Source organism: Panthera tigris, chromosome B2 (genome assembly GCF_018350195.1).
Source record: "Panthera tigris isolate Pti1 chromosome B2, P.tigris_Pti1_mat1.1, whole genome shotgun sequence".
In the NCBI taxonomy this organism is placed as follows: domain Eukaryota; kingdom Metazoa; phylum Chordata; class Mammalia; order Carnivora; family Felidae; genus Panthera; species Panthera tigris.
This window is the reverse complement of record NC_056664.1, coordinates 17,772,666-17,789,636: the sequence shown is the minus strand read 5'-3', so window position 1 is coordinate 17,789,636 and position 16,971 is coordinate 17,772,666. Positions and strand designations below refer to the sequence as shown.

Below are 16,971 nucleotides of genomic sequence, written 5' to 3'. Positions count from 1 at the left end.
TGCTACTGTAAACATAGGGGTGTATATATCCTTTCAAATTAGTGGGTTTTTTGGATTCTTTGGGTAAATACCTAGGTAGTGTGATTACTGGATCATAGGGTAGTTCTATTTTTAATTTTTTGAGGAATCTCCATACTGTGTTCCACAGTGGCTATACCAGTCTGTATTCACCAATAGGGCAAGAGAGTTTCTTTTTCTCCACATCCTTACCAACACTTGTTTTGTGTTAAGTTTAGCCATTCTGACGGGTGTGAGGTGATAGTGTATTATGGTGCTGATTTGCATTTCCCTGATGAGTGATGTTGAGCGTCTTTTCATGTGTCGGTTGGCCATCTGTATGTTGTCTTAGGAGAAATGTCTGTTCATGTCTTCCTACTTTTTTAATTGAATTATTTCTTTGGTGTTCAAATTCTCCATATATTTTAGACACTAATGCTTGTTGGGGATAGGTCATTTACAAGTGTCTTCTCCCATTCAGTAGGTTGTCTTATAGTTTCATTGGTTGTTTCCTTCACTGTGCAGAACCTTTTTATTCTGATGGAAGTCCCAGCAGTTTATTTTTGCTTTTATTTTCCTTGCCTCAGAAGATCTGTTTAGAAAAATGTTATGGCTGACATCAGAGACCTTACCACCTGTGCTCTCTTCTAGGGTTTTAATGGTTTCAGGTCTCACATTTAGGTCTTGAGGCCATTGAGTTTATTTTTGTATATGGTGAAAGTGGTCTAGTTTCATTCTTTTGCATATGGCTGTCCAGTTTCCCTGATACCATTTGTTACTAGACTGTCTTTTTCCCATTGCATATTCTTATCTCCTTCGTCAAAGATTAAATAACTTTATAATCATGGATTTGTTTCTATGTTTTTATTCTGTTGATCTATAGGTCTATTTTTGTGCCAGTACCATACTGATTTGTTTACTACAGCTTTGTAGTATAACTTGAAAACTGGGATTGTGATACATCCAGCTTTTCCTTTTTCAAGATTGCTTTAGCTATTTGGGGTCTTCTGTGGTTACCTACACATTTTAAGATTGTTCTAGTTCTGTGAGAAATGCTGTAGATATTTTGATAGGGATTGCATTAAATGTTTAGATAGCTTTGGATACTATGGACATTTAAAACATGTTCTTCCAATCCATGAACATGGACTATCTTTTCATTTGTGTCATCTTCAATTTTTTTCATTGGTGTTCAGAGTACAGGTCTTTTACCTCTTAGGAATAAACTTAACCAATTTTTTTTGGTACAATTGTCGACGGGATTGTTTTCTTCCTTTTTGTCACCTCATTATGAGTATATAGAAATGCAATGTATTTCTGTATGCTGACTTTTGTATCCTGTGACTTTACTGAATTCATTTATCCATTCTAGTTTTTTGGTGGAGTCTTTAGGGGGTTTTCCAATATATAGATAGCATCATGTCATCTGCAAATAGAGTTTTAGTTCTTCCTTACCAGTCTGGATGCCTTTTATTTCTTTATGCTGTCTGATTGCTGTGGCTAGGACTTCCAATACTATGTTGAATAAAAGTGGTGAGAGTGGACATCCTTGTCTTGTTTCTGACTTTTAGGGAAAAAGCTCTCAGTTTTCCCCATTGAGTGGGATCAGTGTATCCCAGGAATAAATCTTACTTGATCAGGGTGAATGATTTTTTTTTTTTTTTAAGTATTCTTGGATTCTGTTTGCTAGTATTTTGAAGATTTTTGTGTCTGTGTTCATCAGTGCTACTGGCCTGTAGTTCGCCTTTTTGTTTGTTTATCATTGTCTGGTTTTGGTGTCAGGGTAATGTTGACCTCTGGGGATGAATTTGGAAGTTTTCCTTCCTCTTCTAATTTTTGGAATAGTTTGAGAAGAATAGGTATTAACTATCCCTTAAATGCTTGGTAGATTCCCCTGTGAGGCCATCTGGGCCTGGAATTTTGTTTGTTGGGAATTGTTTGATCACTGATTCAATTTCCTTGCTGGTAATCTGTTTTCTATTCCTGATTCAGTTTTGGAAAGTTATGTTTCTAGGAATCGATCCATTTCTTCCAGGTAGTTCAATTTGTTGGCATATTATTTTCCATAATTTCTTATAATCATTTGTATTTTTGTGGTATTCTTTCATTTGTGACTTTATTTAGGTCCTTTTCATTTATTTGGATAAGTCTAGCTAGAGATTTATCAATTTTGTTCTTTTCGAAGAACGAGATCCTGGTTTCAATCTGTTCTATTGTTTTTTTTTTTTATTTGTTTGTTTTGGTTTGTTTCAGTTTGTTTTATTTCTGCTCTTATCTTTACTATTTCCTTCCTTCTACTGGTTCTTGGTGTTTTTATTTTCCCCTAGCTCTGTCATTTGTTTGAGACTCTTCTTCTTGAGGTAGGCCTGTATTGCTAGAAACTTCCCTCTTAGAAGGGCTTTTGCTGCATCCCAAAGATTTTGGACCATTGTTTTCACTTTCCTTTGTCTTTTATTTCTTCTTTAATTTATTGACCCATTCATTGTTGAGTAGCATGTTATTTAACTTCCATGTATTCTCTTTCCAGATTTTTTTGTGGCTGATTTCTAGTTTCATAGTGTTGTGTTCAGAAAAGATGCATGGTATGATTTCAGTCTCTTTTGTATTTGTTGTTTTGTGGCCTAATATGTGATCTATTCTGGAGTATGTTCCATGTGTACTTGAAAAGAATGTGTATTCCGTTTTAGGACAGAATATTCTGAATATATATATCCGTTAAGTCCATCTAGTCCAGTGTGTCATTCAAAGCTACTCTTTCCTTGTTAATTTTCTGTTTTGATGATCTGTCCATTGATGTAAGTGGGGCATTAAGTCCCCTACTATTGCATTACTATTGATTCTTTTATGTTTTCTATGGATTGTTTTAGGTATTTGGGTGCTTCTATGTTGAATATATAAATATTTACAATTGTTATAAAGGAGATCATCCAACAAGGAGATAAGATTATAAGGTGTCCTTCTTTGTCTCTTGTTATAGTCTTTGTTTTAAAGTCTATCTTTTTCTATACAAGTATCGGCACCCTGGCTTTCTTTTCACATCCATTTGCATGATAAATGTTTCTCCATCCCCTCACTTTCAATCTGCAGGTGTCTTTAGGTCTGAAATGAGTCTCTTGTAGACCGCATGTAGATGGGTCTTGTTGTTTTTGTTTTTGTCTTTTTTCCATTCTATCACCCTGTGCCTTTTCATTGGAGTGTGTTGTCAATTTACTTTCGAAGTAATTGATAGGTATGTATTTATTGCCATTTTGTTGCTTGCTTTATGGTGTTTTTTGTAGTTTTCCTGTGTTCCTTTCTTCTGTTTTCACAATTAGTTGGCTTTCTTTAGTGATACACTTAGGCCAAAATAAAGAGAAAGGAATCTATCTATTTCTAGCTTTTGACTTGTGGTTTCCATTAATTTTGTGTATAACATCTTCATCATATAGTGGTCTATTTTAAGTTGATGGTTGCTCAATTTTGAACCCATTCTTTATTCCTCTTCCTGCAATCCATGTTTTAGATATGAGTCCTACTTTACATCCTTTTATTTTGTAAGTCCCTTGACTGATTTTTACAGATACACTTATTTTTACTGTTTTTCTGTTTCCTCCTTTTATTACTCCTAGTTGTTGCTTTCTATTCAGAGTCCCCTTTATCATTTCTTGTAGGGAAGATTTAGTGGTCATTAACTCCTTAACTTTTGTTTGGGCAAACTCTTTATCTCTCATTCTATTCTGAATGCTAGCCTTGCTGGGTAGAGTATGGTTGGCTGCAAATTTTATCCTTCAGCACTTTGAATATATCCTACCACTCTTTTCTGGCCTGCAAAATTTCTGCTGAAAGATCAGCTTATAGCCTTATGGGTTGTTTTTTTTTTTTTAAATATGTAACTGTTTTCACTTGTTGCTTTAAAAATTCTCTTGATCATTACTTTTTTTTTTTTTTTTTTTTTTTTTTTTTTTTTTTTTTTTTTTGCCATTTTGATTATTGTAGGTCTTGGTATAAATCTCCTCGGGTTAATTTTCTTGGGAGCTCTCTGTGCCTCCTGGATCTGGATCTGTTTCCTGCCCCAGATTGGGGAAATTTTCAGCTATTGTTTCTTCAAATAGGTTTTCTGCCCCCTTTCCTCTCTTCTTCTTCTGGGATTCCTATAATATGAATGTTAACGTTTGATGGAGTTGACGAGTTCCCTCAATCTGTCTATTCTCATTTTGCATAACTTTCTCACCTGCTCTGCTTGACTACTCTCCATTGCTCTGTCCTCCAGCTCACTAATTCACTCCCCTTCTTTCTCTAGCCTGCTGTTTTTTCCATCTAGTGTATTTTCAATTTCATTTATTGTGTTCATCTCTGATTGGTTCTTTATCTCTTTGTTAAGGGCCTCCCTGATGTCCTCCATTCTTAAGTGCATGGAGTATCTTTATGATGGCGACTTTAATTTTTTTTTTTTCCAACGTTTTTTTTTTTTTATTTATTTTTGGAACAGAGAGAGACAGAGCATGAACGGCGGAGGGGCAGAGAGAGAGGGAGACACAGAATCGGAAACAGGCTCCAGGCTCCGAGCCATCAGCCCAGAGCCTGACGCGGGGCTCGAACTCACGGACCGCGAGATCGTGACCTGGCTGAAGTCGGACGCTTAACCGACTGCGCCACCCAGGCGCCCCTATGATGGCGACTTTAAATTCTCTATCAGGCATATTATTTATATTCATTTTGCTTATGTCTCTTGCTGTGGTTTTTCCTGTTCTTTCATTTGGAACATTCCTTGGTCCCCTCATTTTGTCCAATTCTGTGTCTGTTTCTCTGTGTTAGGAAAGTCCGCTATGTCTTCTGATCTTGAAAGTAATGGCCTTGTGAAGAAAAGGTCCTGTATTGCCTTGCAGTGCAGTGTCCCCTGTTTACCAGAACCTGATGCTTCAGGGATTGTCACTGTATGTGTTGTGTGTGGCCTGCTGTTGTGTCCTGTCTACTTTTTCCTTCGGTACAGTTATCTGCAGAGGCTCTGTCTGTTGTGGGTGGTGTTTGGTACCCCGCCAGGATGGGTCCTGCAGTTTTAACCAGGTGTGTGCCAAATTACTTATGAAATGAGACTAGCGGCTGCCGCTGGGACCTGGGTGGCCTGGAAAGATCCATAAAGTGTGCAAAGTGGGCAGGGTGTGCAATTTTAACAAGGTGTGCCTCCAGCTTCTGCCGGGCTCCCCACCACCACCACCAGGACCAAGGCCCCACAAAACATTTAGGTTGGGAGTCATGGTGTTGGCAAGATTTGTGCCAATCTTTTGTGGGAGGGGACCTGCAACATTGGGACTGAGGCAAGCCTGGCAGGGGACAGGGTGTGGTGTAAACAAGTTAGGTAGTGAATGCTGGTGCTGTGCTGGTTCCTTCAGGTAGCTGTGTGTTTATTCTGGGGGGGGGTGGTGTGGGAGTGGAGGAGGAAGATGGTGCCTTCCAGCTCCTTTATGCCTGGAGAGACCCTCATCAACCCCTGCCATTCCAGGACATGCTCCAAAATAAATAAACTACTCTTTCCCATATTTCTCAGGAGTTTTTCAAACTGCTACTTTTATGCTATAACTCCATGGACTGTTTGTACTGTCTCCTTAAGGGTGGAGACTCAGCTTTCTAGGGCCTTCCAGGCTCTCTCAGAACAGAGTCCACTGGTTTTTATAACTCCAGGCTTTAAGTCCCACTGGTCGTAAGGCTCACAAAATTTATCCCCTTTGCTCCCAAAGCCAGTTGTTATGGGGACTTGTCTTCCTGGTGTGGGATCCCTAGCGAGACAGTATGTTTCTCTCTCCTCTCTACTTCCGGCCCCCCACCCCAATGTGGATGGCTGTGATCTGTTTTGTTTCCCACTGCCTCTTTGCCCTTCCCACCCTCTTCAGTAAGGCCTCTTCTATACCTTTTACTTATGGTGTTTGTTGTGCCAGTCTTTGGGTGGTTTTCTGGATTATCTATGCTGTTGAGTATGATCAAGTTGTACTGTGGGATGAGGTCGCCTTAGGGTTCTGTTACTCTGCCATCTTCTCCGTGATGGAAATAGTCCATTTACATTTAATGTAATTTGAGAGGGATGTGTTGGCATTTTGTTCGTTGTTTTCGGGTTGTTTTGGTAGCTCTGTTTCTTCTGGCTTCTTTCCTTGTAGTTTGAAGGCTTTCTCTAGAGTTACCCATACATAAAAAAGAGAAAGGAACCCAAGTGTATCTGTTAGAGGTTTTTGATTTCTGTTTACCATTAGGTTTATGTCATTTTGTGTGTATAGCAGTCTTTATTAAGTTGACAGTCACTTAAGTTTGAGTGCATTCTAAAGCACTAAATTTTTACTCCCCCACCCCTGTCTTATGTGTATGATGTCATATTTTTGTCTTGCATATCCTTGACTGTTTTTTGAGATATGACAAACTTTATTACTTCTGTGTGTGAACTTCCATGCTGGCTTTATAAGTGATGAATATACTACCTTAATAAAAGGTCTGTTTTTACCTGTGACTTTTTTCCTGTTGTAATTTGCTTTTAGTTCTAGCCTTTCTTTTCCACTAATTCCCTGTAATTCTTGTAAGGCTGGTTTAGGGGTGATGAACACATTTAGCTTTTGTTGGTCTAGGAAGCCCCTTTTCTATTCTGAATGATAACATTGCGAGGTAGAGTATTCTTGGTTATAATTTCTTTTTCATATCATCACTTTGAATGTATCATCCCTTTCCCTGCTGGCCCACAAAGTTTCTGCTAAAAAAAAAAATAAGCTGATAGCCTCATGTGGTTTCCCTTGTATGTAGTTGTTTTCCTTTACTGCTTTCCGAATTCTTATTTTTGCTATTTTTAGTTATTATCTGTCTTGGTGTAGACCTCCTTGAGTTCATCTTGTTAGGAGTTTCCTGTGCTTCCTGGATCTAGATGTCGGTTTTCTTCCCCAGTTTAGGGAACTTTCCATTTATTTCTTCAAATAAGTTTTCTGCCCCTTTCTTCTCTCCTTCTGGGATCCCAATAATGTGACTGCTACTACACTTGATGAGTTCCCTTACCTATTTTCATTTTTTTTTTTTTTTTTACTTTTTGCTGTTCAGCTTGGCTCTTTTCCATTACCTTGTTTTCCAGATCCGTGAGCTGTTCTCTTGTCTCCTCTAATATGCTGCTGATTCCCTCGAGTGGTTTTTTTAAATCTTGTTTTGTTTTTCCAGTCACTGGATCCTTCATCTCTGACTGTTTTATATTTTCTGTCTTTTGCTGACCTTCTCCCTGAGTTCATCCACTCTTCTCTCAAGTCCAGTGAGTATCTTTGTGACCATTGCTTAGAATTCTTTAGTGCTTATCTGTTTCTTCCAGCTCTTGTGTTGTGATTTTTGTCCTGTTCTTTCATTTGGAATACTGACTCATTTCATCTGTTTCTATGTGTTAGGGAAGACCGCTACATCTCCTCCTGACGAAAGTAGTTGCTTTGTGTAGAAGAGGTTCAGTGGTTCCCTGTAGGGCTGTGTCCCTCGGTCATCAGAACCAAACAATCCAGGGGTGTCTCCTAGACAACCCTACGAGTGATGGGCTGAGTTACTATTGTATCTAGCTGTGTTTGCTTGTAGCCCGGTCAGTGGCAACGACCCATTTTGCCTACCGTGGGCACACTGGGCAGGGTTTGGTCCATGCCGTGATAAGGGGCCTGTGCAAGGCCGCTGGGCTCCTAGATCGGCAGGATCAGCAGTCAGGCTAGCTGTCGGCAATTAGCCTCTCTGTGTGGGTCTATCAGATGACTGGGCTTTCTCCCCATGTGGCTCACAGGGCTTTTATTGGTGGATGGGCTGACAGTCAGACTAGGTATCTGCAATCAGTGTCCTTGCTGCAGGCACACCTAATGGCAGGGCTTTCTTTCTGCGTGACCAGCTGAACAGTTTAGCTGCTGGAAACGGGGGTGAACTGGTGTGCGAGATTATCTCCTCTTCTCCCCAGGGCAGTATACACTTTGGAGTGGTGCTGGTCCCTACCGGGGCTGCCTGCCTGGTGTCGGGGCAGGACCCACTTTGTAGGGATGGCTGCTGAGGCAGGCGGGTTGGATGGAGCAGGTCTGTAAGGGAGCTTTGGGGGTGGGGCATGGGGTGCTAGCAAGATTGAGAGGGTCGCTGCTGGCTCCCATACGTGTCCAGCTGTGTAAGCTGGGAGTGGGGAGAGAAATGGTGCCCACCGGCATTTTTATTCTTGGAGAAATTTCCTAAAGATACCTGCCCCTCTACCACACATTCTGAGATTAGTAAGTAAGACTCTTCAACATATAGTCCCCTCCCCCCAGGTGCTTTTCACACTGTTGTGTCTCAGGCCAGGTTATTTATTATGCTGGCTCTTTGAGGGTGGGGCCTCTCTTTCCTGCGCTTTGAAGTTTTTTGTGACAAGATGCTTCCTAAATTTTTGTTTGCTGAAGTAAGCACTTTTTTGAAAGTCCCTCTTCTGCTACCTGATGGCAGTGCCCCCTCCTTCCTTTTTTGTAGTGCTGCATTTGTCAGTTTCTCTTTACTATTTAAAGGAAAAGATTGACATCTGGTATTTGCTAATTAACCTGGTACATAAAGGTCTTTAGGATCCCTGCTGTCCATCTGAAATCTCAAGTTTTAAGCTGGCAGGCAAGTTGTTGGCTCAGCCATTAGCGAAATTTCTGGTTCCCAAAGATCATCTAGCAGTATCCATCTGGCTTTTTTTTTTTTTTTTAATTTTTGAGAGAGAGAGCACGCGCGAGAGCGGGCAAGTGCATGAGCGAGCTGGGGAAGGGCAGAGAGAGACAGACAGAATCAATGACAGTTTCAGGCTCTCAGCTGTCAGCATAGAGCCTGACGCGGAGCTCGAACCCACAAACTGTGAGATCACCACCTGGGCCAAGCCGAAGTCGGACGCTCAACTGCTCAACCAACTGAGCCACCCAGACGCCCCTGGTTTTTGTTTTTGTTTGTTTGTTTTTTGGTTTTTGTGGGGTTTTTTTGTTTTTTTTGTTTTTTTGATGAAAGAGGAATCTCTTCTCTATTTTCTGGTTTGGGTTCCTATAGTTTCATGAATTATATGGGGGTTGAGTATATTACCTATGATAATACATACATCAAAATTGCATGTTCGAACCTATCAAAGTAATGCTATCACCTTACCATAAATTTTTGCACTTATCAGAAGCTTGGAAAGTACCACCATCATTTTATATCTTAATGTGCATAAATGAAATCACAAATCTAGTTTAATAAGCATGAAGGATAACCACATACTCCTTTTACTATGTACTGACATAAATAGCTGTTGAAATTTCTATGATTATGCTATTTCATAGAGGCCAACATTTTATTAAAAACCTTCTGTTTGAATAAGATATTACAAATATCTATTTTTTTAAAATGCACAAACGTAAGCAACAACAGAAAACTGCTGTTTTCTGTACAAGGAGCTTCCCCTTGTATATTTGTCCCTCAGTCTGGACCAAAAAAAGTAGCTTTGCTTGAGATAGGATAATCCCACACAGTCACACTTCGTGGATGCTCCTGTTTTGCTGAATGAGAGTCTATGTGATGCCGGTGCATTTTGTCCAGGTTTTATTGCCCAGGCTGTTTTAATTCCTAACATGTTTACTGCCCTCACGGCTTTTCCAGTCTTTGCCTCTTCCTGTCGTGTGGGAGTCTCCTTATTTGTCTTAGCGTCAGTTTGATTCTTTTAAAATTGTGATTTCAGGAAAAATTCAGATGCTGAGTTCCTTCATATTTACCTTAGGATTTCTGGTAACGGAAAAGACTGTAAGTCATTTGATTCAACAGGAGGTGAGTTGCGAGTAACAAATCAGTTAACCGTTGCTCTAGAGACCTTAGAGAAGGTTGTGCCCAGCTCTCCATGTTTGTGTCTTCCCGTGAATACTTTCTCCAACTCCAAACAGGCTCTGAAGACTTTGAACTCCATTTTGCATGCTGTGCCTCGGGAAGAGAGAAAACAACTCCCCTTGTTGGAAGGCCCATGTCGTCTTATGTAAGTGAGGTAGTACTTGATGGAATGACGGAAGGGCAAAACCTCTCTGGATTGTACTACCTCAACCTTTGTTCTCCTTAGACTTGACAACTTTATTGCTTCTTTTCAGTAAATGCTTTGTGCACCTACCCTATATCAGGCACTATGCTAAGTAGTGAAGGAGGACTGGACTTTGCTAGGCTTTTCTTTTTTAGTAATATGTCTATCAGGTTTGTGAGCTGAAGTGCTTTCTTGGGGTATAGACCATTTTTTCCCCACTGTGAATGTGAATTAGTGACTCACGTGTTCAGGGTACAGACTCTGGAGCCAGACTGTGGGGCTTCGAATCCTGGTTTTGCTCCCTTTGTTTGCTCACCTGCAAAGTGGAGCATTGACTGATAGTTTTTATACAGGTCGAATCAGGCAATCCATTGGAAGTGATGAGCCTATTATCTGGTAAAGAGCAAATGCTCAAAGGCTACCAACTTTGAGCTACGCCAGTAAAGCGTGGGATTTGTATTGTTTTTCAACAATGAAAAAAATCAATGGATTCTTAATTTTTTTGACTCTGTTACAATTCTGTAGTTCTTGGGACATTGACATTTGGGGGTAAGGTTGTACTGTGTGGCTGTGGAAAGGGCAAAACCAGTACCCTATTCGAAAATGTGAACCTGTATCCGTGACCGTGCTAACCACTACTGACCAGCATCGCTGACCTTGTGCGGCACACACTCATTCCTGTGACATGCAGCCGTGACTGGTGAGATGAAGGGCAACGAAGTTTGCCATATTGTAGGCCCAAATGAGGTTATCGGTGACCATGAGCCCACCTCTATCACGTTTGTCCGTTAACTAGTGCATGCAGGTTGCAGGGTATCTACTATTTCCTAAAAAAAAAAAAAAAAATTCAACTACATTCGTTTAATCACTATTCTCAGCGATATATTTAGATTTGGAGAACAGCTGACCTGATCCTTTTCTCCTAAGTTTTCAAACTAATCCTATGATCCCGCCGTATTGTTTGTGCGTGCTAGAGAGTCTGGAATGCTCTGGACTTCAGGTCAAATATAAAGGCTGCAAGCACAAAGCAGTGGTCCTATCTTAAGGCCTCTTTTTAATTTTCTTTTTAATCCATCTGTTTATGAGAAACTGAACTAAAAGATTTCTTGGCCAGTCTATTTAAAATGGGTGTAATTTCAGATAAGAAAGATCCACATCATATTTGTTGATATTTAATTAACTGAAATTGTTAAAGGAAGATATGATATGGGGGTCTATTATAATTCAACCAGTTAACCCTATTACATCTAATAAAGGGGATACATTTGTCAGTTTTTTAATGCTTCTCTATTTTTGAGAGAGAGGAGAGAGAGGCAGGGAATCACAACCAAGCTTCAGGCTGTCAGCTCTGAGCCCGAGGTGGGGCTCAAACTCCCAAGCTGAGATTACCACCTGAGCTGAAATCAAGAGTCGGACACTTAACCTACTGAGCCACCCAGGTGCCCCTCTCCATTTGTCCGTTTTTAAAAGCTCATTAGATGGGGCACCTGGGTGGCTCAGTCGGTTGAGTGTCCGACTTCGGCTCAGGTCATGATCTTGCGGTTCGTGAGTTCAAGCCCCGCATCAGGCTCTGTGCTGATGGCTCAGAGCCTGGAGCCCGTTTCAGATTCTGTGTCTCCCTCTCTCTGACCCTCCCCCATTCATGCTCTGTCTCTCTCTGTCTCAAAAATAAATGTTAAAAAAAAAACACATTAGAAAGATTTAGTACTTGCTGTACCATTTTTTCCAGGTGTCAACTATATTTTTTAAACAGATTTTATAAGAAATATATCCTCACACGTTGATGAGGTGATTATAAAATTGTAGACTCTTAGCATTTGGTAAATCTTCAGACATCATCCAATTGAATTCATTTCACAGAAGGAGGAATAGAAGCTCAGAATCTATAACAACTCTAGCTTCTTTTAAAAAGTGCATTTAAGTCAATATATAAACTGTGTTTCCATAAAAATGTATTCTTGACATTTCAGAAATTTTGATGCTGAATTTGAAATAATTTCAAAAATCTACATCTTGATTTTAAATGTTAATGTCAAAATAGTAAAGTTTTATGTATGTTCATTCACTTCAGTAAAATGTTAATTTATTTAAATGTTTCAGGAAAGACCTTGCAAGGACAATCTTGACTGTGGGTGGTAAGAAGTGTTCAGAATTTTAAATGTTAGAGTATTACATATTGGCCACTTGGGCTTTATGAGCATCTTGGAACTGTGGATAATAAATTTTGGTCAAGTTGAAAATAAGAATTAGCATTTTATTTGTAATTTATTGTGAAAGGTTTTACCATGCTGAAATCCATAAAGAATAATTCACGAATACTCATTTATTCACCAACCAACCAAGCTAAGTCAGATTTTCATTTTGCTACATTTACTTAGTCTTTTTTATGTAGAATCAGAGTTCCATGTAAAGCCCCCTGTGTACCTGTCCCTGATCCCATTCTCTCCATTGGTAGAGATAATCCTTGACTTAGATTTGGTTTTCATTCAAAAGTAGGTTCTTATACCTTTATTTTATGGATTCATAAGCAACATATACTATTTTACAAATTTTAAAAGCATTCTGTAAATGTCTTCGTGTTTTGTATATCCAGCTGCGATGTGACTTTTAAAATTATTCGAAATTGAAACATGTATATTTTTATCAGTTGTGAAATACCACAATTTATCTTGGGCTTTTATTTTGGTAGTAATATTTTTTAAGGCTGTTTGAGGAGCTGCTTCTTAATATTTTAATACTTCTAAAATATAAAATGCAAAGATTTTTTTTTAATTGCTATATGGTAGCTTATTTAGATTTCCTCCTGATGTTTCTTAAATATTGAATTTAAATAATGATCCAGGTTACATTATAAGGCTTATAGCATACAATGTTAGTCTTCCAGGATGGAATTTCTTACAACAGTGCTAATTTGGAGAACCTTTTTTTGTTTTTTCTTTTGCTTTGTGCCCATCCGGAATGATCTAGGTCTATCATGCTTTTAATCTCTAGATTATGACCAGCAGGTTGCTCTTTCCGAAGCATTGTGTAGACTGACCTTGAAAAAATCCAGGGGGGACCTTGTCCATCAGTGGTTTGAAGATGACATCATTGCTGAAGCTTTCAAAGAAATTAAGGATCGAGAATTTGAGACGGTGCGATTCTTGGTCATCAGAATTCCATTTAATCAATGCATCCTCACACTGTTTTCCTGAGCATTGGGCTCAGGGGAGGAGTTTTTCTTCAAATGTGATTAAATTGTCATTCTTAAGCTTCCTGTTTTCCATCTCTGTGAAATGATTTGAGGACCACGTGAACACCAGATTTGTGGGCCAAATCTGGACATACAGATAAGGCTGCTTTATAGGTAACTTATACTGGACACAGAACAATGCGAATAGGATAGATCCAGTTAGAGAAAACATGGAGTAGGGAGCCATTTTAGCGACCCTCAGATGGTGGTCAGAGCTGTAGAAGAAAGAAATGTGCATTTCAGTCTTGCATGGAGCAGCTGGGAAGATGAGGGAAGGCTGAAATTGGCATGGGGTGCTCTACAGTTTCGAGGAATAATAATTTTCAGTGCTTTCCACGCAGTCTGGCTCACCGTGGTTATATCCTTGAATAGCACAAAAATAGCTCATAGCTTGGCTGCGTATTCACCCACATCTTAAAATAGCTAAAATATTTTCCCTCTTCTTTCAAAACACTCTTAAAATGAGGGGTAGGCCCTTGGGAAAAAGTAAAATTCTTAATAACCACGAAAGCGTTGAACCAAGCCTTTCTAGTCAACACTGCTATGTAATTAGAATTTTATTAAATCTGAACTCTTAAATATATTATTGAAAATACATTTAACTTTGAGCCTGTTGCCAGATACACAGTAGTTGTCTAGCCAGTTTTCCATTTGACCTAGATGGAAAGCCCATACATAAGCCTCGGGTTCGAGTACTACCTCCCTGGCTTACAAAAATGCATACATCATGTAAGGTAGTTGACTTATGAAGGCTTAGGGTTGTTATCTGTGAAATGGGAATAAAAGCCACCTTAAAATTGTGAGCACTGAATGAGAGAAACCAAAAGTGCCGGGGATGTGGTGGGCATTCAGATGCTAGTTTCCTTTTTCCTCTGTGTCATTCTCTCCTCTGCAGGGAATTTTCATGAAAATCGGTCAAAGGTAGTGTTTCGCAAAACCTCTTCCCCACAGAGCCATGCACTTCTTAATTGAGCTACTTTGAGGTCCAGACTTACATTACTGCTGTCTACTTAGTGCTGAATAAATGTATAAAGTGTGAGGATGTACTACAACAGCCAGTCCTTGCTAAGAAAAGGGACAAAAGCCTGGGTCAGTGTCTGTTCAGCTTTAGTATTTTGGAGGCAACAAATTTACCTTTCTACTAGCTTCGGGTCGGGAGAACTTTAAAAAATAATCCTTATTCTCTGAACTTGTATCAGGAAAGAGAAACTAGGAAGGAATAGGCTAGAGAACTCCTTATAAGGAAAAATGGCAGCGGGTAACACACCCAGATAAACTCCAAGTTGACAAGTTTATGGATTTGTGGTTGGCTTGAGCTGGGCAGATGTTAGCAAGATGGACGCCCGGTGCGTTAGCGAAACAAATCTAGGTCACTAGTTAAACGTATTTCTCTTTCTCTTAACCCAATGAAATGTAACTGTGCCTATAACTTTTGGAGACTTAAAGCATTCCTCTGCTGAAAATCTGCTGGCTGGGGGTTCCTTCCAGAATTTGGGTCTGAAGCTGCCTCTTTATAACACAAAGTATCGTTTTAATTAACCTGTAATAATGAATCTTGGTGAGACCTTGAGATGTTACTGGGTCCTGGGAGTTTCAAAGCAAACACTAGCTTCTTCATGCTGGCAAAAATAGTATTTAAATAAGACCTCTGTTGTTTTTTTTAATTAAAGTTTGCATTATTTCCTTTGAAGGATGGTAGACGATTTCTCAATCACCTAAACGACAGACTTGGTGATGAAAGAAGGTAAGATATTTCTCTGGGTGTTATTTTATTGACTAGTTGTTTTCTCAAAATGTCTAATACTAAAGAAAAATCTAGGATCTGTTTTATTTCAGGAGAGAATATAGGATACATAACTTATTGATCACTAATGGATTATGCATTGAATAGAAACATCAGAAGATTAGATCCCTTCTCCCTAGTGATTCATTTGTATGTGTTTATCTCTATCAGTATTTGAGCACATTTACTTATAACTTGGAACATTTTTTAACATGTCCAGAAGATTTTATGAAAAGTGACTTCCTGAAGGTTTGAGGCACTGGAGATAAATTTATTTCACAGACAAAGTCCTTGATGAGAATTTTCTGAATTCACTCCTACCATTGGGAATCTTGCCACACAACTGGGCTGAGATCTAGTACCGATAAACCTGATTTATAGACTGCCAGATGGAGATTGGAAACCTACTCATAGTAGTATCCATTTGCAGGCTTGAGACCCTTGTCCATACTTTGTGCTAAGTGACTTAATTGCCCACCCTAGTTACAAATTCTTGTTATAGAACATCTGTAGGTTGTATTGGGGTTCCAGCCACATTTTATTTTGCATTTTAATTGTGAAGTGTTTTGCAGGGTCTATTCCTTCCCATGTATTGCTGCTTTTGCTGATGGGCATGAGGTAAGTTTATCTCTGGGGGCCCTGGGAGTGGTATATAATGTAACCCATGAGTTAGGCCACACTGCTCTCCCCACACAGAAGGGCTTTTTAGAGAAGGAAGTTTACTTCTAGAGGCCGCAACTCTGAAGTCTTCTTTCTCCTGTATCCTATCCTACCATAACTGGGTTGCATTACTAATACGTTTAAGGACCCTACTGTTACTACTAGATGCAGGAATTTTAGGGTTGCTGCTGTGTTCATGAAGTCAATCAGAGGAATCTGGCCTTATTTTACCCTGTTAGTGAGTACCATTGTTCATGCCTAGATTGTAGGGAAAAGGGCAATTCCCTTTTTTCCATCCAATTGATATTCCCCACTTTATCCACAGAAATTGGGAGCACTCTGTTTTTTCTAGATCATTCTATCTTGTACTTTATAGTCTAAGGGTAAGGTCTCTTTTCACCACCTTCTTTGCTTCCTAAAGGAAAAATATCCACCTATAGCACCTCCATTGGGGATAAAATCTTCAAAGATCTCTGAACCTTGACTCTGTTGATGTTTCTTGGATCTCGTCTTCAAAATATCCTAATTAACCATTTCTTTGTTTTGGGTTCAGAGCCCCTCTCTTGGCCTCTGGGAGCTAAGCCTTTAATGCATGACCATACCACAAGTTTCTCCTCCCTAGGATCTCTCTTCCTGATTTTAGTAGCTTCTTTGATTCCTTTATCTCCATTCTTTTTCTTCCTGGTTATCTGAAGGTTCCAACATCTGCTTGGTGGTTCTTCTATTTTTTTTTTTTTTTTTTTTTTTTACTTCTAAATTTTCATCAGTTTCAATCAGGGCCCTAAACTGGCTTCCAGTAACATACATCATAGGTTAAAACTTTCATTCAACTCTATAGGTGTTAAAAAGTAAGCACCTATGATGGAAAGATGTCTAAGAAATGCCATTGTTGGAAAAGCAAGTGGTAGAGTAGTAAGTCTAGTGTTTTTTCCATTGTTAAGGAATAAAAACTCTTTATATATTTCCTGATAGGTCTAGAAAACAGCTGAGAGGAAATAAAGGCATTGGTAACGTGCCTTCAGAAAGGTACCTATGTGGAAACTGAAAGCCAGAGAAGGACACATACACTGTTTTTCTAAAGGTCATACTGTTTGAAGCTTTTTAAAAAAAAATGTTCTTGTAGTAATCAGTTAAAATGAAGGTAATTTGAACTTAAGTCTTAGCTCTACTTTAATGGATATATTAAGTTGGATAGCAAATAATCACTTATATTTGATCATAATACCTCCTTCTCTAGAAGTTTCCATGCATCTACAGTATGGATTGTTACTGCTCCAACATATGACTATCTTCTCATGATTC

The 16,971-nt window shown here is 39.2% G+C and overlaps 1 protein-coding gene across 1 annotated transcript in view; it reads left to right on the top strand.

Annotated features, from left to right (window-relative positions):
* SYCP2L (synaptonemal complex protein 2 like) overlaps positions 1-16,971 on the top strand; it is a 112,195-nt gene that overhangs the window by 11,489 nt on the left and 83,735 nt on the right. Inside the window, exons 7-12 of the mRNA XM_042985260.1 lie at positions 9,668-9,753; positions 9,867-9,955; positions 12,095-12,129; positions 12,986-13,128; positions 14,918-14,970; positions 15,582-15,627. Coding sequence (XP_042841194.1) covers positions 9,668-9,753; positions 9,867-9,955; positions 12,095-12,129; positions 12,986-13,128; positions 14,918-14,970; positions 15,582-15,627 — 452 coding nt within the window. The remainder of the gene's footprint in view (positions 1-9,667; positions 9,754-9,866; positions 9,956-12,094; positions 12,130-12,985; positions 13,129-14,917; positions 14,971-15,581; positions 15,628-16,971) is intronic.